General features: G+C 30.1%; 2 protein-coding genes across 2 annotated transcripts; both read left to right on the top strand.

The window, feature by feature from the left end:
* Positions 1-14,403: 14,403 nt before the first annotated feature.
* LOC109816773 (uncharacterized) lies at positions 14,404-16,565 on the top strand. The gene is made up of 4 exons (XM_020381890.3): positions 14,404-14,753; positions 15,221-15,364; positions 15,452-15,657; positions 16,296-16,565. Exons 1-4 carry the CDS (start codon positions 14,518-14,520, stop codon positions 16,454-16,456), a joined length of 747 nt encoding a protein of 248 aa, XP_020237479.2. The 5' UTR covers positions 14,404-14,517; the 3' UTR covers positions 16,457-16,565.
* Positions 16,566-16,709: 144 nt separating this feature from the next.
* On the top strand, positions 16,710-23,984 carry LOC109816774 (transcription termination factor MTERF5, chloroplastic). Its single transcript, XM_083074954.1, has 5 exons — positions 16,710-17,600; positions 17,821-17,932; positions 22,820-23,054; positions 23,141-23,556; positions 23,643-23,984. Exons 1-4 carry the CDS (start codon positions 17,593-17,595, stop codon positions 23,317-23,319), a joined length of 534 nt encoding a protein of 177 aa, XP_082931080.1. The 5' UTR covers positions 16,710-17,592; the 3' UTR covers positions 23,320-23,556; positions 23,643-23,984.
* The last annotated feature ends 3,063 nt before the right edge of the window (positions 23,985-27,047 follow it).

The following is a 27,047-nucleotide window of genomic DNA, read 5'->3' as shown; positions in this document are numbered from 1 at the left end:
AGGAAGAAGGTGATGTTTGTTGGCTGCCCACAAATGGGCTGTTTATAGGCAAAAATGGTGCTTAGTGTGGGCTCTATGATGTAAGCATGCTTATGTCATAATTTATTTTCCATTAAAATTAATTGGCATGTGTGGAAAATAGAGAGAAAGAGGAATTGGCAATAAGTAGAGGATAAAGCGTTAATTTTTCACTTTCTAATGCCTTTATAAGAAAGAAGGTTTCTCTTGTACTAATAATGATCAAAGATTATTGTTGCACTAGATTTCTTGTTTTGATATTAATTGATCTCAATTTTTATTAAAACTTTATGAGATTTTCATTTAGATATAAAAATTAAGTTTCATGATTTAAAATTATTTTCTTAATTAATTTCAAATTCTCATTAGTTATTTTAGTACTTTTAGTTAAAATTTTATATTAATTTCATTTTAATTTAATAAATATTAAAATAAACTATAAAAATTATATTTTTGTATACTTCATCTAAAGATTAACTAACATTGCTAATTTTATCAAGTTTAAAGGCTAAACTGATATTAGTTAACTTTGGTAAACAAATAGGGACATTTTAATCATTTTTTCAAAAGATTCTAAAAATTCAAAAAAAAATCCAAAAATTTTATTTTAATATACATGACATGATCCTTAGCTGAGAGTGACATTTTATTGTCTCTTGAATTTTGTTCTCATGTAAGCACTTATCACACTATGAAACAAGGGAAAATTTGTCATTTTTTTATAAATTTTTCAAACTCCAACTCAAAATGATTAGTAAAAATCACAATTAAGTAGAACTCAAAACTTATATCACAATGGTATGGATTAGAAATTTGAGATATATTCCCTCCAAATTTTTCAATATAAAATCTAGAAATAAAAGAAAACAAGTGTTTTAAAAGTTAGGTGTTACAAATCTCACTAGCACAAATATCTATCATGAATCAGTCGGGGTTTTATAGATGCACATGGTTTCCACTCATCACACACGTTGATAAGAGATTCCCTACCGTTAAACTCTTGGGATCAAGGTAGAAAATCATAGAGACTCTCTCACACAGATTCACAGTCAACACCTCCAAATGAAAGATGCATGAATGCATGGACTCTATCACACATCACAACACATCAACGCACATTACTAGGCAATACCTAGACTTTTGTCCAACTACACAAACGTTTAGACTTCTCAAATGACCAAGCATAATCTAACTTTTCACACTGTTAAGCCTAACTTAAACTTAACTCCTGACACATAGGTAACTTATAACATAAATAACTCTTCATATAATATCCCAATCACATAAATTTTACACATATATGTCTCAAATACACAAGTATCTCATTTCACAACATATATGTCACATAACTCGACATATATGACTCAAACACACAAATACTCATAACATAGAAACTCAAGCACAATATAAATGATCCATTCAGTTCTTAACACTCAATCATTTTTCAAGAATCATTTGGATATTCACACTTTTAATTCATATTATTTATACTTTAATCTTAAAACATATATACTTTTCCTAGACTTTTGCTCTACTGAACAAACATTTAGACTTCTCAGTTTTTCCCCTTACTAGACAAATGTCTAGAGTTACATCTATGCTATCAATTTGATCCTTATTTTACTAGAAAGTTATATAAAATTCTTGTATTGATCTCAAGTTTTAATTTTATCGATTATTATACTTAAAATTATATAGATCATAACATTTTTGTCTAATGTTGACAATTTGACCTTTACCACTAATTTAATCATATTTTGAGTTCTAGACTTTTTTAGTGAGTTCAAAGTCATTAATTAGTTAACATCCAAGGCTATACGTCTTATAAAGACCTCAAGACTTGATTTGGTCAGTCTTGATTTGGTCAGTCACTTAATCGAGACTTTCTCTCACATAAATATGTATTCTATTTCTTAAGCAAGACATTCTCTTGCTTAAGTGAGACACACAATTTGCTCATAATGATATCACATTTTTTCCTCCCTCTAAAATTTGAAATTGTAGTTTTGGTGTTTAAAAATGAACAAATTTTAATTTTACTCCCTATAATTTTTTTACTTTAATTCTTCTAAAATCTAAATCCACTATTTTGTTTGTCCTTAATGTCCATTATAATATAAATAAATAATATTTATTTTAAGAATTTATAAAATAAAAAAAAGGTGTTTCATATTAATATAGTATCAAATATAGTTGTGAGTCACAAGAGATAATCACTTAATCATATAATAAATACAAAAATAGTTAATAAACATAATATAATATTATGAACTAAAAATAATAATTTCAATTTTAGATAAATAAAAAATAAAAATAAAAATATCAAAATCAAAGTAATTTATTTTACATGAACTAAAAGCATATTAAGTATAAAAAAATAATAATAAATTTTTTTGAAAGGAAAATCATCCTTATGGGTCCAGTGTTGGCAGTGTTGTGTACGTCTGGATTAAGCAGAGAACATTGTTTTATAATTATACTCATGGTCATGCCAAGACGAATAGGCTCTTGCACCAATATTTCAGTTATGTTTATTTATTGCTTTTTTATGTTTTATATTATTATTAGGTTAAATTATATTCCTAGTGTTTTATTTATTTTTAAGATTTAATTTAATTTTATTATTTTTAAATAATTTAATTTAACCTTTTAATTTTTTTTTTAAAAAGTGTAATGTTATCATACCATTTAAATTGGTATTAAGAATGATAATGAAATTAGATGAAATAATAATTTTAAACATTTTTTTAAAATTAGATGATTAAATAGAACATTTTAATAATAATATATTCGAATTGAATATTTTAAATAATTTAATTTAATCATCATATGTTATTAATTTAAAAAATAATATGAAATATTTTTAAAATAATAAAAAAAATTAAATTAAATATTAAAAATAAATAAAAATATATCATTTATCCTTATTATTACTGTTATCTGTTACAAGTACAATCCTGTTGGGTTATATATAATATTGGGGAACATGGATGTTTTGGATAATATACATTAAATAATAAATTTTAATTTCATCATGATCATTGTAAAAATTAAAAATTAAAAATACAAGGTAAAATTATATTAGTACCATTTTCGTAGTTTCAGTCGTTTGACCAGCCAAAGTGGTAATTTCCACAAACCGCTTTTCTTGATTCAGAGTCCTTGATGGATCCAAGATTGAAGATACACACTGGCAGATATTTCATATTTATTTCATTTATATCTTGTAGTGATTAACACATCAATGGTTCAGCCCGACTTAAATATCTTATCCTTTGGCACATTATTTCAGAATGTTCATTTAGTATACATATTATACCTCAATATTATTAATTTTTATTCTTATAATAATCGATGGTATATCAAATATCATATCAATAATGCAGATCAATTAAATATTTTTAATTTTAAAAGTCAGAAAATCAAAGCAAAGTCGAGAATTGCTAAGATGAACATAATGAAGGACAAAATGAAGAAGCACATAGATTTAGGTGTTAAGGAAGAGTAAAGATGGGGTTGAAAATGCACAACTTTCAAGAGCAATTAAAGAAAAATAAAACCCAAAAACAAAAATGATTTGTATGTGAAAACGAAAGCTAAATGTGAAAGATGAGAGACACTTGCCCAACCTCGCAAGCAAAGCCACACTTTGTATTTGTCGATTTCCTCGCTTTAGCGGCGAACCACATCTTGTGTATGGGTCACACGATTTATCATTGGTGTCTAGATTTTTATACTCACTTGCAATACTATCATATGTTTCATCCCTTTCAATAACATTCATGCCACAATAAGGATTAAGGAACATGTAGCATGTTCCATCCTTATATTTATATTGTAAAATTTCATTGCTAAATTAGAATATTCAAGAAATTGTTTTTATTAAATATTTAATTTTATCTTTATGAATGTTTTACTTCTTTTGAATGTTATTTCCTGGTTTTAATTTTAATTTAATTAATTTAAATTTAAATAAATTAAATTTTATTTCTGGACTTTATTCTCGAGAAACAACGGTCCGAAGAAAAATGTTTCGCCCTCGGCTTGGTCTGAAAAATGTCATATATATCTTTTTTGTTTTTGGATTATATATATATATATATATATTACTTGATTTTATTCAAAATAAAAACCTAATCCTCAAAAAGAAAACGAATGAACACCTAAAAATAGCAGGGAATTGAATATATATATTAGATTTTTATTTTCAATAAAATCAAGTAATATATATATATATATATATATATATATATATATATATATATATATATATCAACTTGAAACAAACTTTTATACTAAAGAAGTACCCATTTTATTTAACATTAGCATGAAAAAGGCACGGCGCTGTATTGAAAAAATAATTATTTTTATAAGTAGTTACAGTAGTTTCATAATAAAATAAAATAAAGAAAAATTACTCATAAAAAGATATAATTTTAAAAAATTATAAAAATAAATAAAGGATAAATGATCTGTATAAAAATAAAAATTAAAAATAATTATTAAAAGCGATATTTTTTTTATATATTAATACGGATTAGTAAGGTCAAGATATGTTGTACCTTAATTTATTTTTCATAAAAAAAATAATAATTTTAAAAACAATTTTATAATATATAATTATTAAATAAAAGTTTTTATTTGCAATAAAAATATCGGTTATATAATGAGAATTTTTATTTAGAGGATAAAATGTTCCCATTGATAAAAAAAAAATAGTAGAGGAAAAAATATCTTTTTATATCTATTGTTATAGATATTATATATAAATTTTATTTATTAATAAAATACATAAAAATGCTTTATGACTAGAAATGTTGAGAATCTATTAGGTAGGTTATATAAAAAGTTAGCCAACTGGAGTTGAATTAGAGTTAATCTCTCACAAAAATAAATAAATAAATAAATAATGATTTATTGGTTCTATTTCAAACAAAATTGCTTCTAACAAACTCATGAAAAAAATAAGGTTCTTTCGGTCTTAAAAGTTTCATATATCTTGAAAGAAAAAAAATTAAGGTCCTTTAATTTAGAGTAAATTTGTTTTTGATGTCTCAAATTTAAAATTGTTATCTTTAGTTTCTGTTATTTTCAAAATTATTATTTTAGTCCTTCAAGTTACCAATAACATATTTAAAATAGAAACTAAAGGAACCTTAGTCATTCATTTTAAAAGTCCTTATAAAAGGAAATTTGAAGCTCAAAAAGAAGAGGACAACAATCCAGAATGAAATCCTAGTTCTTCATTCATTTTGTAAATTTTATTTGTACTTAACTTGTTGTATCGTGTCTTGAAAGGAAGATGAAACAACTTTGTAAAACTTTAAGTTATTGGTTTGCACCTAAAGAGACTTATTTGTTAAAGAATACTTGGTATTGAAGCCTGAAGAGACTTTTTCTAAAAAGAATACTTAGGTAGTTACTCAAATAATACTTAGAGTTGAGTCAAAAGTGGTTTGGTAAAGAATACTTGTATCTTTGATAAAATAGCAGAACTTGATTTGGTTGGATCAAGAATTGGATGTAGTGTCGGCGGTGTTGAGACGAACTAGTATGAATCTTTGAGTTCATTTTTTGTTTTGTTTATCCTCTTATATTTGTTATGATACTACTTCATTGCTCTACAAAAAAATGTGAGTTTTTGAGTAACAATATTCAACCCTCCCATATAGTGTTTCTCTTTTCTCCATAGTTTGATTTTATTGTTCAACCTTTAACGAGGTTGAGTAAGTGCCAAACGAAAAGATCCTAAGATGGCAAGCAGTGAAGGACAATACCTACTAGAAAGAGTTTCTCTTGCGAGACTCCTAACCTTCAATAGAGAAAACTACCCCTAGTGCAAGTGTGACATCTTGCTTTTTCATAAATAAATTAACCATATATTTATTTTTAAAATAGAAAAGAGTTGGTTTTTATAGAAGGTTTTAATTAAATTGTTTATGAAATTATATTATAATATATAATATATTATATTATATTATTATTATGATTATCTTGTTATTATTATTATTATTTTGTTATTTTATATTATTATTAATATGTTGTTAATATTATTTTAAAGGTGGAATTTGATAAGGGATTAGTCAACTAGAGTTAGCTGAGAGTTCTGTTAGGTTAAGAAGGGTTGAGTTAAAGTTAAGTGTTAAAAAAGATAGATCCTTGGTTATTTTATTTTTGTTCTTAGCTGAATGAACCTTGGAGAGAAGTGCCTAGAAACCACACTCGAGCCTCGTTTTCTACAATCAGTGTTGATCAATGTAAGGAGAGTGAGAATTTTTGCTCTAGGGCGTGGGATAATTGATTGGTAAAGAATTTTTGCCTTTATGCATTGTATGTGTTGTATGAAGGGGAAAAAACCTAAAAGTTTTTTATTCTTGATTTTGATTCCTCCTTATGATTCCTTAGTGCCTATAATTGTTAACTATATGTTTATTTTATTTTTATAAATTTCATGTTTTAAAGTGTGTTAGATATGATGAGTTACATGTGAAAAAGGGATTTTTATAAAAGTTTTATGTTTTTTATTTTGATTATTCTTTATGATTCCTTAGTGCTTCTAGTTGTTAAATATATGTTTATTTTTGATAAATTTCATGTATTTGAAACTTATTGGATATGATTTGAGTTACATGTGAAAAAAGGGTTTTTGTAAAAATTTTCTGTTCTTAATTGATTTTGATTTTTCCTTATGATTCCCTAGTACCTGTAGTTGTTAAATATATGTTTATTTATGATAAATTTCATGTTTTGAAACCTGTTGGAGCGAAAAAGGGGCTTTTGTAAAAGTTTTTTGTTATTGATTTTGATTTTTCCTTATGATAATGCCTATAGTTGCTGAATCACTATAAGGAAAATGATCAATTACAACGGATAAATTGTGATAGTTATCATGAAATCGTCGTTGCTTCTATATTGTAACCGTTCATACGACATTTACTCCTAACCGTTACAAAATGTTTCAATATTCCAACAGTTCGTGCAACGGAGTCAAATAACTGCCGCAAAATTTATCCATATTGAGGCAATTTGTAGTAAACCGTTGCAATCTACAAAGTAGAAATTGAAAAAAAAATTCACACAAAGCCATGTACATTCCAAAATTCTATAATTTTACTTTCAATAAAAAAATAGAAAAGTAAAATCATAATGACATATAATTACATTTAGAAATGTTAAAAAGGAAAAAATACTTTAATATACTATATTTTATTTCTCTATCTTTTAAATTATTTTAGAATAAAAAAGTTTTATGTTAATCATGGGAAACTAAAAATTAAAAAAAATATTTGTTACATTTTTTTATGTGTTAGTGAAATTAATAATACATCTTGATTAGGGATTAAATCGAGAATATTGAACAACTAATAAATAATTTATGAAATTTATTATTTTAATGGTTAATTAAATATGAGATATTTGATAAATTAAATCATCTTTTCATAAATATTAATATATATATATATATATATACTCTATTTAATTAGAATTTAAAATTTACTTTTAGTACAAATTAGATATTCCTTTGTTCAAAAGTTACAGTGAAATTTGATAAAGTTTATGATTAAAAACACATTTAATAGTAGGCTAGACCAAAAGTAATATTTTTCTTGTGGAAGTATTATATTATCTTAATAAACTTGTATTTTATTAACAATTATATATATATTTTCTTTGACATGAGGTACACGATTATTTTCTTTCTTCTATAATTTCAAAATCGTGACTAAAAATTATAAAGTTAAGAATAATTATAAAATATTATTTTTTTTTGAAAGATTACAACTAAATTCAAGTTTGCATAAAACAATTTTGCACGCATGGCGCCTAGGGGAATCCTTTCCACACTTGGTGAGACCTTCCCGCACCCGACACTTTGTGTTGGCGCCCAACGATATGAGTCTACACCTAACATTGTCGCAAACACCAACACCAACTATGAATCCAAATCATGCAACAATCACTCAAACATGCAAATTTTCTCAATTCAATCAGCGAAACATCATGTATTCACATATAAACACTTCTACAACCCAAAAACAACCAATTATAATCAAACATGCAATTTATCCAAAATGTACCTTAGGATTTTCACAAGAACCCACAAGTAACTCAATTTATACCAAATAGACTTCAAAACATGAGTTTAATTAAAAATAAATATATATTTAGCATCACATGTACTAAAGGATCATAAGGAAGAATCAAAATCAAGAACAAATTTTTTTAGAAAAACCTTTTTTTCACAAGCAACTCAAATCATATCCAATAGGTTTCAAAGAATGAGTTTAATTAAAAATAAATATATATTTCAGATCTACAAGCAATGAGGAATCATATACAAGAATCAAAATTAAGACAAAAAACTTTTATAAAAACCCTTTTTTCACTAGCAACTCAAATCATATCCAATAGGGCTCAAAACATGAAATTTTATTAAAAATAAATATATATTTAGCAACTATAGACATAAAAGAATCATAAAGAAGAATTAAAATCAAGAACAAAAAACTTTGATAAAAATCCATTTTTTCCAAACAACTTAAATCATATCCAACATGCTTCAAAACATGAAATTTATCAAAAATAAATATATATTCACTACAAGAAAATGAAGATTTTGCAACAGTTATATGGCTTACATTGCAACGGTTAGAACCGTCGCAAAGACGTCATTGCAACGATTCACCAAACGTCGTAGAAATGTCTGTCAGAAGTGAATTTTGCGATGGTTACCGAAATCGCTGCATAAATCGTCGCAAAATCATAATTGCGACCCTTAGAGCACCCGTTGCACCAATTGCCTCTATATTAACATTGTGACCCTTCCATCACCCGTCGCACCAACTGCTTCTATATTAATGGCCACTACATAATGACATTCGGTTTGCAATTTTGTCACTAATTAACCAAACCCCAGGTCATATATTTGCAATAGATTATAAATGACATTCAACAATAGATTATAAATGACATCCAGTTTACACAACAGAGGCCACAAATGCCTACAACATCATAACTTCCCACTTTACTGCAATATTGTGATTTAACCTTTTATTAGCTTATCATTAAAGACAAAACCCATCTCCAAGACCTTCCTCTACGCACTATTCCACTACCCACAGGGATATCAGGGTACCAGTTTAGGAACAAATAAGACCACTTAATGTAGAATGAATCCAAAGAAAAGACGAAAAATAAGGATTTTAGCGGAAAAGGAAATCATATCTCAATATAATGAATGCCAAGACTATGCGTTGCATTTTCCGTTTGAGATGATCCAAGCCCTAAGCATGAATTTGTGCCACGTGTGGCTGAGAAAGAATGAGAAGAAGGGGTTGTGCGTGCCTTAGACAATATTTCGATTCGCGGCTTCAATTAATTTTTCATTCCCACCCCCACATATAAATTAATATATATTTATTAATATTATATTTTAATTTATTTTTCTGTGTTGTCACACTAACATTTTAATATTTTAAGTTTCTTCTTATTTTGATGAATGACTTATATGTTAACTATACTTGTTGTATGATGAATGTTAATGATATAAGAGCATGTTAACATGGTTATGCAAGTATATTGCTATGTTCAATTGATGTGATGTTCATGGGTATTTTCTTATATGTATGAAAATATTTATATGTACATGGCAAATTGTCAACATGATGAATGAGATTGAGCATGGTATAAAATCCATGGTGACATGCATCATATGCATATAAATTAACAAATTGACAAATCGTTTTATATGGCTGCGCATATCTTGAGATTGGTACTACATGCATGCAAATTGAGAGTCCATGTCCATTGCATTACATACTTGCATGTAAACGAATTATTTATGATTGATGCATTACGAACGAGTGATTGTGTTAATGGTGATGAATAAATTATTGTATTTGATAAGGATAATTATTTGTTAATATCATGCTAATGTGAAAATATTGTATGGAGTGTGTTGGTTATTCATCTTTTATTTCATGCCATGAACTAGAGTGAGAAGTTTTCTCACTCCTTTTATTTTTATGTCTTGGTTATATGTATGTTGTTGCAGGTAGTGCTCATCAGGATCTTAATGATGCCGAAGACGAGGCTTAATCCTTGTCTTGGGAGTGTTCTGATAAAATATATAACAACAGAGCTTAGATTAGGGATATTCTTTATTAATTCTTAATACAAGGTCATGTTTAGTTTCATACTTTTGCAGTAGTATAAAGTTTGTTTTAAAGTTTGTTATATGAGACTCTTTACCCTATGATGGAGGTTTCACCTTAACTATTGATGCATAAATTCGGAGAATTTTGTATTTGTGTTATGAAGTTTTGAATTATCTACGTATGCAAGATAAAGGGTGTTATAGTAAGGATAGAATAAAGATGTTCATTAAATCCACCCAATATCAACTATGGAAGGTCATTATAGAAGGGATGTCATTGTAACAAAGACAAAGAACCAGCTTACACAAGATGACTACAACATATTGCAACTCAATACCTAGGCTAGATATACATCTTGGCTTGCTCATTATCCAAAGCTAAATACAACAAGTTTTGTAGCTGCAAAACAACAAAATAGATGTGGGAAGCCATCAAGGTAAGTCATGAGGGTACTGAAGATGTCAGTCTCAAACGAATTGCCACTCTTAAAGACTATGAGTTATTCTCCATGAAGAAGAATGAAACTATTGATGAGATGTTTGGAAGATACCAAACAATTCTTAATGGACTAAAATCCCTAGGAATTGAGTTTTTCAAAGTTTAGAATAATTTCAAGATCTTGGATAGTCTTCCTAAGATCTAGGAACCCAAAGCCACAACCATATCTAAAGCACGTGATCTAAAGATCCTTACTCTTGATGCACTTTTGGGAGCTCTAGGAGTTCATGAAATTTATTTGAACAATAGAGACCAACTTAAGGCAAATGAGTCTGTTGCCTTGAGAAGTTATAAAGCTAATAAAACAAAAGAAAAGGGTAAAACTCTAAAGGTTGACTCCAAGCTCAACAACTCAAATGAAAGCTTTGAGAACTCAACAAATGATAACACATCTCTCATTTAAAAAGTTCAAGAGCATGCTGAAAAGGAAAAGAAGATTGAGGAGCTTCCATAAAAATAAGGACAAATTCAAATGATCTGATTAGGGATGGTAATGAGTAGGGTTTTATAGTACCTCTCTCCATACCCGCATTTGAAAACAATACCTATACCCTACTCTATACCTGCGCAGATAGCGATTTCAATCCCCAAACCCATACTTATTAGGTACCTATGTACCCATATCCACACCTACAACCCACATTTGTGTATAAAGTATATAAATCAATAAAGAGATAACATTTAACACAAGCAAACATAATATTAATTTGTTAGGTCTTTAACTTTACAAAAATCTAACATAACAATTCTTATAAATAAATATTATAAAATACTCAATTCTTATAAATAAACATTAAAAAACTCAACATAATAAAATTTGTAATTAAACTTCCAACATCATGATCACGTGTAAATAATATTCTCCAAGACTTGTGAAAAAAGTCATACAAAAATTAGTTAGATTAAAATTATAGATTAAATTATATATTATAAATTTCAAAAAATAAATATGTAGACATTTGGCTTCATCATCAGAATCACTTCTCCATATTTTTGCAAACATTTATCTTCCAAGTTTATATATTGTTTTGATCCAATAATACAAATAGAAACTACATGACAAGAAATTGAATGATTAGACAATTTAAATTAATTAAAACCAACAATAAAAAATAAAACAACTTTTATTAAATATTTTTTTAATTATTTATTACCTTGGTTCTTGTGTTTCAACCAACTTTATAGATACATATGTCTCCAGACGACAAGTGACAACACAGTGGGGGTGAACACGCAAGATTGCAAGAAGAAAAAGTGAGACTTGATAGGATTTAAGTTATAATATCATAATACAATTTAAATAAATAAATAAATAATTATATATATATATATATATATATATATATATATATATATATATATATATATATATAACTGTTGGGTAGAGCGAGTTGAGTACCATAATACTCGTACTCACATAAGTACTTACTAAATTTTGTTGGTTTATAGTTGTCCGTATCCATCCTCATATAAATGAGTATTTACCTACCTGGCATACGGGTATTTTGATGGGTGCTCGTAGGGTCTAGGTCTATTTTGCCATCCTATATCTACATAACAATAATAAATTAATAAGAAGGTTACTTGCTATAAGACACATGAAGGCTGAATGCACTGCACTTAGAAAAACGATGGACTAGTAAGAAGAAAGTCATGAAAAGTATAATCTTTACACGAGAATATCTAGGTAGAAGTAGTAGCAATTTAGATGATGAAAAAGCTAATATCTGCCTCATGGCCTCGTCTAGCATTGCTAAAATGGCCTCGTCATCTTCTCATCTTCTCACACACGAATTGCTCTTGTTGATAGCGATAATGTTTGGCAGAGTTGAGGTGAGATTTATTTTGCCTTATACACGGTGCTTTTTGTTTTTATTTATTTATTTTAGATGGATGATGGAACTTTGTTGTGATGATTTTGGGAGATTATATTTCATGCTTTTTCACCAAGGATTTCTTTCTAACTTTTTCTAATTGTCTCCACTTAACCAACTTTATATTTTTTCAATTTTTTAAGGATTACTATTTTATTATTTATTTCAATGGCATGCGGGAATCACCCAACCAACTCTCCTTTTCTATTCCTAATTATCTATCTCTCTCTTGCACAAATCTCCAAACACTCACAAAAACTCTTGATTCTAAATTTCTATATGTAGGTTTAGGACATGAATCACTCATGCACATGTGCATAGGTCACACAACTTTTGGGCTGACATGTCCATCAATTAGTTATGAAGCTATGTTGATCAGTCGGTATAGATTTTAATTACTTCCAATAAAAATTAAAACTAAAATTTTGACAATAAAAAGGATTTGATACTAGGTCCCATGATTCATGGAGAGTGTAATTGTCACTCCTCCAATGATTTTATTTGATATAGAGGTGACATATTTTTTAATATAATTTTAATTATAAAATTTATATATTAATATATATTAAGAAAATAAAAAATTACTAATCCAATATTTTTGTTTGATTGGTAAAAATGTTTTTATTTTTTATATACGTGGTAGATTTTTTTTATATATCATCTTAAATATAAAATTCACATATTTAATATGTATCATGTGAAAATAAAATTTTTCAACTACTTTTGTGTGTGTGTGTTTGAAACACCTTTAACATATAATATAAATTTTATTAAAATTTATGTGTATAAAACATATATGTTATTTATATTTATAAAAAAAAAACTCAATAAAAATTTGGATTATATAATTTAATTAATAACTCAATGTTTTTATCAATTTAATGACCGATTTGATTTTTAAAACATTATTTTTTTTAATGTAATAATGTTTCAAATTTTGATTTAATAAAAAAGTTTTCGATATCTTAATATCATTTTCACAATTTTTTTTCTATTCTATTGTCCTTCAACTAGAAGTAGGGGAGACTGATGGGAAATTTTTACCTAAATAATATTTTTTAAAAGAAAAATTACACATTTAATACCTGTACAAGTTTATTTACTGGACTAGAACCTTTTACTGTACATGCTCAGAATTCGGTTCTCGGGGAACCGAATTCTGAGCTTCTATATATTTTTTTTTCTTCTCAGAATTCAGTTTCCCGAATTCTGAGCATGCATACTAAAAGGTTCTAGTCCAGTAAATAAACTTATACAGGTGTTAAATGTATAATTTTTCTTTTAAAAAATATTATTTAGGTAAAAATTTGGACTGATGGAGGAACTTTACTTTTACTTGTTGTTTCTTAACTTAAGATCTCTTGATTCAATACTATAAAATTATTGGTTTCAGCTACTATTAAATTATGAAATATTATACTTACATTCACACACATATTTATTTATATATATATATATATTTTAATAGAACTAAAATAAAAACTTCCTTATTTTACATAAATTAAAGCGTTATTTAAATCTTAAATTTAAGAAATTATCTTATATTGTAAAAATTTATTTAATAATTTCGTGAACTAATAGGAAAGTAGCTCCTAAATCGAGCATGGGTCTTCTTTACGGGGATTGTTCCGGTGCCCTCTTATTTGAAGGGGTTTTGGTGCCCCTTAGTACAAAAGTTGGGTTTTTAGGGGCAATAAGGTAAATTGATAAATTGACATTTACCTTATTGCCCCTAAAAACCCAACTTTTGTACTAAGGGGCACCAAAACCCCTTCAAATAAGAGGGCACCGGAGCAATAGCCATTCTTTACTTACCCAAAAGAGCCTACTCAAGTTTTATTATTTTAAAAGCTGAAAAACACAACACACCCGTCACCCAGATTTCATTTGATGGTTAGAAGTTAAAAACTTAAAAAGCCACTGAAAATGAATCATTGATCAAAATCCAGATTTGTGGAGAGAAGAGAAGAATGGGCGATTACCATTTCGTGTACGAGGACTTAGAAGGAGCCTCTACTCAATGGGACGATATTCAGAGAAAGCTTGGAAATTTGCCTGAAAAACCACCCGCTTTCAAGCCCCCACCTTTCACCCCTTCCTCTGATCATCAACCCAAAGACCAAACCTGGCTCGATTCCAAAACCTCGGAAGAACTCGAAGACCTTGAAGATGACCTCGACGATGATCGCTTCCTCCAAGAATACAGGTTCTGCTCCTCTCCTCCTCCCTTCTTTCTGTTACCCACAAAGAATAATTTGGTGTTTCGTGAATTTAAAAAGGTTTCTTTCGTGGTCGGTTTTGTTTTCCTTCAATGTGCTAGGTGGTTAATAAAGTTTGAATTTTTTCGTGAATTTGTTGGTGGGGGTTTTGTGTCGTTTTGTAGAGAACAATTGTCCGAGACATGTATTTTGTTTGTTCATTTTTCTATGTTCTTGAATACAGTTTGGTTGGGAATTGTTGTGGATTTAGGATTTTATAGGCAATTAATGCTTAGGAGTTTGCTTATTTACCCTTTTGTTATGTGAAGTTTTTGATGATTTATTCATTAAGTCGATGAGTTTGTTTGAGAAGTGGGAGTAGATTAGTTATGAGTTTAGGAGAAAGCAAAATTAGGTGATTTTTATGCTAGTATTTATTCTGCTTGTTTTTAATTGAACTGTTTTTCTGTTATAGGAAGAAGAGGTTGGCTGAGATGCAAGAAGCAGCTAAAGTTTTGAGGTTTGGATCAGTGATTCCCATTTCGGGATCTGATTTCATTCGAGAGGTTTCACAGGCTCCATCTGATGTTTGGGTGGTTGTAGTGCTATACAAGGAAGGGTATGCTTTAGGAATTTCTTTGATTCTAGTTTTTAAGGGTCATGTATGATGTATCATGTGCTGATTTTTGTTGCGATTTTGTGATAGGATTCCTGAATGTGGGTTGTTGTTGCAAAGCATTGAAGAATTAGCGGTAAAATATCCTGGAACAAAATTTGTGAAGATAATATCTACTGATTGCATTCCAAACTACCCGGATCGAAATGTTCCTACTTTATTGGTTTACAACAATGGAGCAGTCAAAGGAAATTATGTGGGTTTGCATAGTTTTGGGCGAAGGTGCACTCCTGAAGGTATTAATGTCTTAGAATGCATGCCTCCTCATTTTTGTTTGTTTTATTTTACTTTGATCAGTGGCCCTTCTTAATTTTGTTCACCTCTTCTTAGTATGAAAGGCATATTGCTCCTCAAAATTATAATTTTCTTTCACAAATGGAATTAAGGCCTAGCTGTTTGATGAGTGGCTCTTGTTAACTTTGTTTACTCCTAGAAATGATGCTTTTTATCTTTTACATAGCGAAAATAGTTGAAAGGTGTTTATTTTTGGTTGTGAACATAATCTTTGACTACATTATTATATTTAATACAATATTATATTATAAATATTATCAATGTTGGATTTTGTTATCTACCAGCCACCGCACCTTTTTACTTGTAAATGGAAAAGCATGTAACCATGTATTTACTGCTCTACTAGTAAAACTTGTAACTGTGCATGTCTGCCAGTAAGGCTTACGAGATTAAAGGCAGTATAAACATTAATTTCTCTTATCTAGTTGAACTTGGGACCCTTGATTGCAATTCTTCTTCCCTCATGACAATCCTTCTCTTACCTTTTAAATTTCTAACAAAGTTGTAGTGGTAATACTTTTCCAGACTTGTTCTGTGGTTATCTAATACATGGAATTCTTTGCATGTTCTGGAATATCAGGTGTTGCATTAGTCTTGTGTCAATCGGATCCTGTACTTAATGATGGCCATAATAGAAATGAGCATTCAAGAGAGGCTGTCATTGAAGGAGTCCGCAAACGGTTTATAGAGAAAGTTGTTGCTGATCATGAAGACAATAATGATGATTACTCAAGCGATTAACATTTTTTGTTGTCTTTGTTGTTGCTTTCTTTGGAGCTATTTGTGTTTTATGTAAGATATTTCCAATTGAAGAAGTGATCAATGCGAATGTGGGATTTTGTTCCTTCTATGTTTCTGATGTCAAGTTAAAACAATTTTCCTTGAGTCTATCATTAAAAAGTAAGTTCTTGTTGAACTCAAAACATATATCATGGTTTCATTTTGGGTATGTTTGGATTGATGGATTAGATATGGATCAAAATGGAATAGAATCACATCAATTGCCATTATTTGGAATTTGGATTGTTTAAGATAGGAGTGGGAAAGAATTGGCTAGAACTAATTTATTATCCTTTCTTCTTATCATTCTGTTCACATCTCTAAAAATGGGTGGATTTTATTTTTCCTAATCCATCATAAGTTATTCAATTGTAATGTAATTTTATTCTGTTTTATTCCATTCCACTCTACCCTATTCTACCTATCATTATTCATTAGAATATTTGATATCAAACATGGCCTTGATGATTTGTTATGCATATTTTTTAGCATTTGTATTTCAGAAAAGAAGTGAGCAAGTTAAAGAAATGCTTTGCAAGCATTCAGCTTCTTGGCTTGCATATCATGTATGACTAGGATTGAAAGTCAAATTCTGTGAGAAGTTATCAATGGAGTAAGACAAGTCATTTTCATGGAGGTTTCAATTGATAATTACCCATAATGAATATAGATCTTTTGCAATATCTAGTTATAAAGCCAGCTCAGAAGGGATCTTATATTTTGTATAAATTATCATGAGCAGCTACTTCTCTTGGAATTAATGAAGCCTTTTGAAACAAATTATTTGGTGAATTAGTTACAACTTATAAGCAAATGCTAATTGAGATGTACTGAAGGTTAGCCAAGCTTCTAACATCTTATACTCTTTTGATCGGCATTTGGGGTAGCGGGCAATTTGCGTATTTGAATTCTTGGGACCACTTTGCTGATATAAATATCTCTTTTATATAGGTCCTTGGGAGGTTAGCATCTCAAATAGCAACTGTAGTTCAAGGAAAGGTTAAGCCAACTTATGCTCCTAATCGTGATGATGGAGATATGTGCATTATTCTTAATGCAAAGGATATTTGTGGGACTGGAAGTAAACTTACAGACAAATGCCAGGGCAAGTGCTTTCCATTTATACTATTAGTTAGAAGCGATAATATATTATTTGATGATTTTGAGTTTCTTGTAAATCAAATGATTTTTTTTTTCTAGTTCAAATGCGTATCTTATATGAAATTCTTCCAGCAGTATAGACGTTGCTGTTTGTTTATTTGGTTTCTATGCCCTTAATCTTCAGTATTATCCCGTCTATTTTGACATAAAGTCATGGTATGTAGGTATATTGGTCACCTCAAGGAAAGGACTCTAAAGGATCAAATGGCCAAACATTCTACTGAAGTCATTCGCAAAGCTGTTCTGTGTTTGCTGCCTAGAAACAAATTACACAATGTAAGCGCTACCTAGACATATGGTTTTGGGAATTTCTAGTATGGAGTTTCATTACTACTGTGCACTTGTCAAGAATGAAAGAGGCATGTTCATGTTTGTTTTGGATATTGAAAGGGTAAATCCCATTTGAGACAAAAGAAAAACCCTTGAACAATATATAATGACATTTTAAGGGTGGTAAGTTATATTCCAGAATTGATTCCTGTTGTGGGAATCAAATCATACGGAAGTGACTAACGGGTAGCTGTTGTGGTGGAGAGTCTTTTGAGGTTCAACCCCAACAGTTTTCCAAGAGATCCCTACATAACATTATAAATTTATTTTACCAAGGGCATTCCATGATTTAAAAAACTTCTCTCTACAATTATACTTCCAGAATAATTGTAATTATAAAAACCCAAACAAATTCAAAACTTTAAAAATCTATTCTTTCAGTACCAGTTTTTCACAATCTTAACTCTTACCCAAACAGTCTCATTATTATTTGAAGCTGGAGTGCAATTCAAAAGAATGAAAAAGAAAAACAAAACAATTGAATATTATGGCATTGTGTCACATGGTAGTTGAATTGAGATACAAATAATGTATCGGAAAACTTATTTTTTGAATCGTGAATCGAATTGTATTGTGAATCGTAAGATTTATGATCAATAAAAACATAGTGTATATATATGCATACAAGACATATAAAAGCACTCTAAGCACATTTTAACATAAAGAAACAGAAAAAATGCAGTCATACATAAATATATAGTAACATATAAGCTTCAAAATACAAACAAAGATACAATTATACAAATAATAACAGTCTCAAAGCTAAAAGAACTGACTGCACAGTTCAACAACAAAGCCTCCAAAAAAACCATTGTTGTTGCTAAATATATGCATATACCAGGGACAGTTTGCTACTCTAATTCAGCAATATAGCCACAAAAAAAAAATATTAGTGTTGCTGCATAAACTCAGCAACAAGTGGTGCTACTGCCACACAAATTCTGCCACACAAATTCAGTCATACAGCCTCAAAAAATAAATACAAAATGCCCCTATCCAAGGTCATTCATTATCCCCAACCCCAAGATCTACATCACTCAAGTCATCTTCATCTTCTAATATCAAAAGTTTTTCTTCTTCATTATCTTCAATTTCATCCTCATCTTCTATTATTGATTTTCCCTTACCAATCTTGGCATTCAAGTTTCTTGGACCTATGTAATCAAAAGAAAATAATAAGGTCTAGTTCTAATTCCAACTTCCAAGTTCTAAACTAACTTTTAAATATAAATAATTACCTCTCTTTCTTTTCTTCTTTGGAGCTCCCTCATCAACACCAAAGCACTCATGTACATCCATCCATGAGGCATCAATAGGCAAGCAAGGATTCTCCTTTTCGGTGATTCACTCATCATCGGATTCAATATCTGACAAACATATGGGATCATAGGTATCTCCATTCTCTTCTCTACTATTTTGCCTCATCTCAAGTTGAAGATTATATTTGACATATACAAGTGCATTTAATCTTTGTTACTCCAATCGATTTCTTCTCTTAGTATGCACTTGGTCAAATGTACTCCAATTTCTCTCACATCCCGTGGCACTACATGTAAGACTCAAAATTCTCATGGCCACCTTTTGTAACTCTTTACCTTTTCCACCGTAACTCTCCCACCAAAGAACTAAAAAAAAGTGTATTTAGTTTACAAATGTAGTTATTATTAATTATTATGTATTATCTTTATGATATTTATAAAGTAAAAATTAAAGGGATACCCGGTTGTTTCTTATCTCTAGTAGCTATTGCCATGTCCATTCCAAAGATCTCCTTAGCTCCCTTAAACTTTTCAAGTTGTTGATCTATTATAACTCTTGTCCTTATATCTGGAACCATTCTTTGAAAGGTTTCATATAAACCAATTAACACTTCACTATCCAGATTGAAGTTCTTGTCATAATGATACCTAACCAAATAAGAAATAACTTAGCTACTAGGCACAAAGAAAATAGTAGTTCTTAAAATGACAATTATTTTTAAATAATTTACCTAGGATTGAGATAATAGGAAACTGCATGAAGAGGCCTGTGAAGCTGCAGATTCCACCTAGTGTCAATAATCTTCCACACTTTTTTATACCTTGACTCTTGCATTTGAAAGTTTTGAGCAATTTTCTCTTTAGCCCTATCCATTGCTTCATAAATGTATGGTGAGGCTGGCTTTGAATCACCATCTACAAGCCTTAACACTTTCACAAGTGGAACCATGCACTTTAGACAATATGTAATTGATCTCCAAAATCTATCATTACTCAACACTAGGTTCATGACTTGCTTAGCCTCACTTTTACTAGCATGTGGACTAGTAGCCCATTCCTCCGATGCAAACATTGATCTAAGAGCATTCTTTTGTTGTTTAATGCAATTTAGTGTAAGATAAGAAGTTGCAAATCTTGTCACAGCTGGTCTTGCTAATTCCCCTCCATTGGAATATTGTCTATACAAATTAAGGACCCATGTATGCCTATATATGTAGGTAGTAATCTTCTTTGCATTAGCAATGATATTATAGAATACCGGAAGCTCTCCAATGTCCTCAAGGATTAGATCAAGGCAATGGGCTGCACATGGGGACCAAAATAGTTTGGTTCTCTTCTCCATTAACATTTGTCCAGCTTTCGCAAGATTAGAAGCCCCATCCGTCACAACTTGGACTACATGCTCCTCCCCAATTTCTTCAACAATGTTGTCTAACAATTCAAACATTTTTTTCCCATCCTTTATCACAACACTTGTATCAATAGATTTCAAAAAAACAGTCCCACTTGGACTGTTAACAAGAAAATTAGTGAGTGATCTTCCTTTCCCATCCGTCCAACCATCACACATCAAGGTGCATCCCCATTTCTCCAAAAAAGAAACCCTCACCTCATGATAAGTTGGTGGCTTCAAACCTCTTCCATATTCTCCAACAACCTGCAACATTTGAATAAAAAGAGGACTCCTTACCAAATTAAATGATAATGCATTACCATAAATGCATTTACAAATTTCTTGAATCACAAATTCCCTATCTTTACAAACTTCATTCATTGTCTTTTGTTTGAAAATTTTAGATGTTCCCTCTTTTCCTTTTACTATCCCATTCTCTACATCCAAGCAATCCTCTTTCTTTTTATCTTTAGTTTTCAAGATGATGGAGGAAGCCCATGGGCTAAGGGCCCAACTACTAGGGCTATGGCAAGAAGGATGCATGAAGAGTGGGCCCAAGCCCAAGGAAAGCCCACCACTTTGTTTTGTTGGGCTTTGACTCAAGCCCAAGTAGATTAGGGTTAGTATAGGATTGGGCCTTGGTGCCTTGTATTTCTTTTGGGCCTTGTATTTTCGGCCATAAAGCATAAGAATTTCATTTCATGGTTATTAAGATTTAGGGTTAATTTAGGTCACATGTTCACTTCATTTGAATGTCATTAGTATGACATTTGAAGGTGCATTTCGGCCATGTGCACACATGCACATGGTGTGACCGAAATGCAACTCAAATGGATACTAAATCACATCCAAATGAGTGCACATGGAGGGGGTGGCCGGTTGGCACCAAAATTTGAATTTTAGAATTCAAATTTTGGCGCCTAGAGTTAAGTTAACCATACCATGGTTTTACTTAACTCTAGGTGAACCCAACTTAAACCCTTAACCTAATTTCTCCTATAAATCTTCCCATGGCCGGATATTGTATCACTTTGGATTATATTGATGAATTTCTCTCTTGAAAATCATTCCCTCCGAAGTCACCTAAACTCCTAAAACTCTACCCTTCTTGAGTGCTTCTCCTTGTAGAGTTAGGACCTTGTTCTTCTCCGGACTTAGCTACATGCTAGCTTAGGTCACATTGAACCTTGTGGAGTCTCCATCCTTGAAGCTTCTTCCCAAGGATTTCCGTGAAGGTTTGAAGAGTTCATGTGCATTCCAAGTGGAATCACATCACAAGAGCTTCACAAATATTTCCTTCACATCATCAGGAACACTTGGGCAAGCAATCATATTTTTCTTTGTTCCAGCAAGATGATGTTTCATCCTTGAAATACCACCCCAACAAACATGAAAACAGAACTTACATTTTACTTGAGGTCTGTTTGGAGGGATACTATGACAATAGTTCCAAGTGATATCGGGGAACCACAGAATCGTATCGTATCGTACGATACGAATCGCAATTCATCCTATACTTACTACCATGTGTCATATAATAAAACCACAATCATGTTTAGCATTGATTCATATCTACCTAAATCCTAAACCTAAACAAGTGATCTCATCATCTTCGAAAATGTCTCCAAAACTGTAAAAAGAAGTTTGATGAAAAAGAGCATATCAATGTTGTAATTAAAATTCCTTTTGATTTTGAATGAACTTAGTTTTTTGTACCGGGGGATGATAGAAAGGTTAGTAAAGATAGGATGGAGGCATTTTGAGGTTAGGGCATGTCACAAACCTTAATAATGGCTTAATGTGCTATGTACACATGACCTACCAATGAAAGTGCAGCAAAAGGAATTGAACCCATGACCTTTCCTGCTGTCTTTTGATGATGTTTGATCTACTACTAGGAGTAGGGCCAAGTGCCAACCCCTGTTGACTTCATGAACTGTTCCTTCTATTAATCTACTGTTGCCAACCCCTGTTTTCTTCAGTCTTTTTCTTTCTGATATTTTTTAGAAACTTGAACTTTTTTCCCCTTGTGAATATTTTACATCAGGACTCAACTTTCTTTTCCTACAAAGGTCTTCTTTTGCCTGGCAAAATCTTGTTAGCATTCTTTATTTATTTATTTATTTCCTTTTAGATGTTGCAATTTACGTGAGGTTTATGTACTGTTCTAATAAAGCATAGACCTTTCATGTTGATACTTTTTACTCAGGCATAGATGGGTCATTGGGTTTAAAAGTGGTGTCTCCCACTTTGTTTGCAGCAGAAAAGGAAGAAGCCAAGGCTGTATTAACCTCGTTTTTGAAGAAACAAGGTTTGAGGAAAGCGCTTGCTGCGAGAACCATTAACAAGTCGGATCTTTTCATTGATCACCTTGTCCCAAAGCTTCATTCTAAGCACAAATCTTGGTATCTTGCAGGTTCTGTCACTACAACTAATTACTCTATTTTTGTAACTTCCTTCAACGTTGTAATCTGATACTCACAGTTTCATTGACATAAACAGGGAGAGAGCTTACAACATTGGAGATCAGGGATGCTCTTATCCCTTATCCTGAATCTCTTTTTGAAGAGCATGGAGCCATTCTAGTGGATGTAGTGGAAAACTATCCAAATCCACCTGTTAGGGATAAATCAGCTGTGCCAATTCCTCCTCCTAGTCCAGTGTCAGACTCAGAAGCTTAAAGCTGTGCCTAGAGTGAGTGAGGTAGACACAGATGGTGGCAGTCTTTGCCCTCATATTGTCTATCTTATGGAACTTGGTATGGATATTGAGCAAATTAGGAGTATCACACATTAATTTCTATCTTTTGCCTACTATAGCTTGGAGGGTAAAATTAAGCCAGTGGTTGAGTTTTTTCTTGATCTGGGAGTGCCAAAAGAACATTCACACTATCCTCACTAAAAGGCCTCAATTGTGTGGTATGTTTCTTTATTACATTGTAATTTGATATTTGATATCATCTGACGTTAATTGTTAATTTTAATTTATAATAATATTGTCATAGATCAATTAAATTTGGATGATGATGAAGATGACGACGACGAGAATGATGAATTAAATGACAGCACTATGAAGGATGTGAATCTAAATGAAAGTACAAGTGGTGAAGCTTCTCATTTCCCTGATGAAGAAAAAGCACCTAAACTGGATCCAACTTTGGCTCCTTAAGCATGAATTCTGGGCTTTTGTACTGTTTTAATGTTATGAGCGAGCTTATGTTCATTTATAAAACATTGGCGGTTTATTTGTGTTTTGAACTTATTTACAGACCTGTGTTGTTATAAACTTTAATTGTCATCTGAGATGTTAGGTACTTTTTCATGAAAATTATTTTAAATTTGGAGTATGGATTGCTTAAATTATGTTAGCAATATTATATATATATATATATAGAGTGAGAGAGAGATCCGTTGACTCCAGGAGTAAGTTTACTTATATTTATTTCATTTAATAATTTATGTTTTATATCAAATTTCAATAACTCAACCGTTAAATTTAGAGTTCTTAATGTATCGATCAAATTTGCATTCAAATCAATGTATAAAATGATTTTATGATTATCTGTCAAATCTTAACGATCCAACCGTTGAATTTAAAGTTCTTAATGCATAGATCAAATCTGTAAATTTTTAAGAAGTTTGATAATTATTTGATACTTCATTTCATTAATTCAAATTGACAGATAATCATAAAATTATTTTATACATCTATTTGAATTAATGAAATGAAATATTAAATAATTTTCAAATTTTTTTAAAAATTTGTAGATATATATATATATATATATATATATATATATATATATATATATAGAGAGAGAGAGAGAGAGAGAGAGAGAGAGAGAGAAACTTCAAGCGTGTGGTTCAGCGGTAGGGGTTGATCCACGCTTAAGCAAGGTCAGGGGTTCGAATCCTACCTTGTGTATGCAGTCGCGTTAAATCTTGGGGCCAGCTATTCTGCCCTTTGAGGTGCCTCTAACGTAGCGAGGAGATTAGTCACTGCTGTCGGCGGTTAATACTCCAGGGACGAACAATATATATATATATATATATATATATATATATATATATATATATATATATATATATATAGAGAGAGAGAGAGAGAGAGAGAGAGAGAGAGAGAGAGAGAGAAGAGGGATTCATTTACTCCATGAGTAAGTCTACTTAGACTTATTCCGTTCAATAACTTATATTTTATATCAAATTTTAACGATCTAATCGTTGAATTTATAGTTTTTAATGTATAGATCAAATCTGTAAATTTTTAAAAATTTTAAAAATTATTTGATACTTCATTTCATTAATTCAAATTAATGCATAAAATAATTTTATGATTATCCGTCAATTTGAATTAATTAAATGATGTGTCAAATGATTTGCAAATTTGATCTATATATTAAGAACTTTAAATTCAACAATTGAATTATTGAAATTTGATGTAGACATGAATTATTAAACAAAATAATTATAGGTAGACTTATTACTAAAATAAACGAATTCCTTCTTTTATATATATATATATATAAAGTGAACAAGTTTCATTTGTGACTTACTGGATTTACTACTGACAATTGATGCAATAACTGATCTGATTTTTTTTTCTATCACTGATTTAACCTTTAGTCCAATCCTCTCAATTTATGTTACATAATTTTTGTTTTTTTTTTCTTAACACAACTTCACAGATTTTGGGTCATTTAAATGGATGCATTATGTTTTTTATTATTATGCGGCACGCTTTTCACCTGAAGATTAATACTCCAGGCAGAGATCTTCCAGAGAAATGTTTTTTTTAATCTAGAATTACATCGTTGACATTAGAATTCATCAAATTTAAATTTTATGCATACTGCTTCAAATCTTTCACCATTAGAAGTGACTTGGTCTTTTGTGAACAAGCAATCTACGTTGAAATACATAGCTAATAGGTAAGTTTGTTTAAATTTTTTTCTTATAATTTTTTAAAATAAAATAAGCACTTTTTATATTTATTTTTTTAATGTATTTGTCTAAAAAATTTTAAAATAAGTATTTTTTAAGAAAGAACTCTATCTATTTTTTAAGAAATTATTTTAAAAAAAACACTTATTTAGAAAAAGAAAAAGAAAAGTTTAAACAAATAGGCCTGATATATACTTTTGGGATTTTAAAATACCTTCAATATTTGTGGCTTTGTGCCTCTGCCTTGCATATATCGTTCCTTGATGAGTTATACGAAATTATGTAGTGAAAATATAAGAGGGGAAATATAATGGTTAAATACATAAATAATTGGATATAGACTGTTCTTGCGATTAAATTTTGTTGTCCACTTTGGGACTAGCCCTCTCAGTTTTGTTTTGAATACCACTCAAAAAGCCTTTTTACCAATGAAGATAATTGTGTGTATATAAACTCATGCCCATTCTCTTGTTTGAACGATGTGAGACTTTGCTTGCATCCCGACAAATTTTACCATTCATTTTATTTCGGTTGGATTTTATGCTACACTACTCACTTTTGAATGTGTTATATTCCTAATTTGTTAATTTTGAGCAAGTAGAGTGCACTGTAGTAACATTTATTTCAGTATTTTGTGCATTTTGGGTCACTTATCTTTCTTAGAACAGTAAATTATGGCAAGTATCTTGCAGCAGAAATTCAGATTTTATTTTGTTTTCAAACTGCATTTTTTTACTAGCTTTCTAACAGTCTAATAACTTGCTACTGTGGTTGTGGTTTCTGCATTCAGTGGAGAATGCATATGTGAAATGCTGTGGATGTGTGATGTAAAGTGGTTTAGATTCTGTTGATCTTTCAGAAGTTTAAACCAAAGTTGTGTGATGCAGTTTATAATATCATGGCTTATGATATTATGTGAAGCTTGATAATAGAGTCTCCTTTGTGTGTATTGTGATATTTTCCACTATTGTTTTTCAGTTTTGTCTGATTAATTTTAGCCACTGAGCGTGGGAAGGAAATGTCAATATATATTGGGAACACATTTGCTGAGAGAGAGAAAATATCAAGCTTAGTGGCTAAAATTAATATTATTATTTCCTTAGATAATGCATTCTTGTGACTAAAACTATTGAATGTAAGAGCGTGGTACGAATCAATATTTATCATTTAATTTTTACTTGTGAGAATAGAGAATCAATAAAGATCCACCTTACAATGTCGTTGACCATATAAATGGCTGATTACTTGCGAGAATAGAGAATCCAAATAAAAAGAGATAGAAAAGTATTAAAAAGTTCTATGTGAAAGATTGTGCTTGTCCTTTCACACAGAAGGCATGGAATGGAATATTAGTAGTATTCTCATAACCAATTCTTGTAAAATATATTCTAACATAAAATCACAAATGAGTAAGATTTTTTTATATGTATATAATCTATGCAGTATTTCAAAATTAATAATAAAAA

The sequence above is a fragment of the Cajanus cajan genome, chromosome 5, assembly GCF_000230855.2.
Source record: "Cajanus cajan strain Asha chromosome 5, NIPB_CcT2T_4, whole genome shotgun sequence".
Classification (NCBI taxonomy): domain Eukaryota; kingdom Viridiplantae; phylum Streptophyta; class Magnoliopsida; order Fabales; family Fabaceae; genus Cajanus; species Cajanus cajan.
The sequence above is the reverse complement of the archived record's forward strand: the minus strand, read 5'-3'. Positions and strand labels throughout refer to the sequence as shown.

Coding starts and splice junctions, on each gene's coding strand:
- LOC109816773 (XM_020381890.3), top strand. CDS start 14,518: ATGGGCGATTACCATTTCGTGTACGAGGACTTAGAAGGAGCCTCTACT. Junction 15,365..15,451: donor GTAGTGCTATACAAGGAAGG/GTATGCTTTAGG, acceptor ATTTTGTGATAG/GATTCCTGAATGTGGGTTGT. Junction 15,658..16,295: donor GCGAAGGTGCACTCCTGAAG/GTATTAATGTCT, acceptor CTGGAATATCAG/GTGTTGCATTAGTCTTGTGT.
- LOC109816774 (XM_083074954.1), top strand. Junction 17,933..22,819: donor CTAGAAACAAATTACACAAT/GTAAGCGCTACC, acceptor AATAAAGCATAG/ACCTTTCATGTTGATACTTT. Junction 23,055..23,140: donor CAAATCTTGGTATCTTGCAG/GTTCTGTCACTA, acceptor TGACATAAACAG/GGAGAGAGCTTACAACATTG.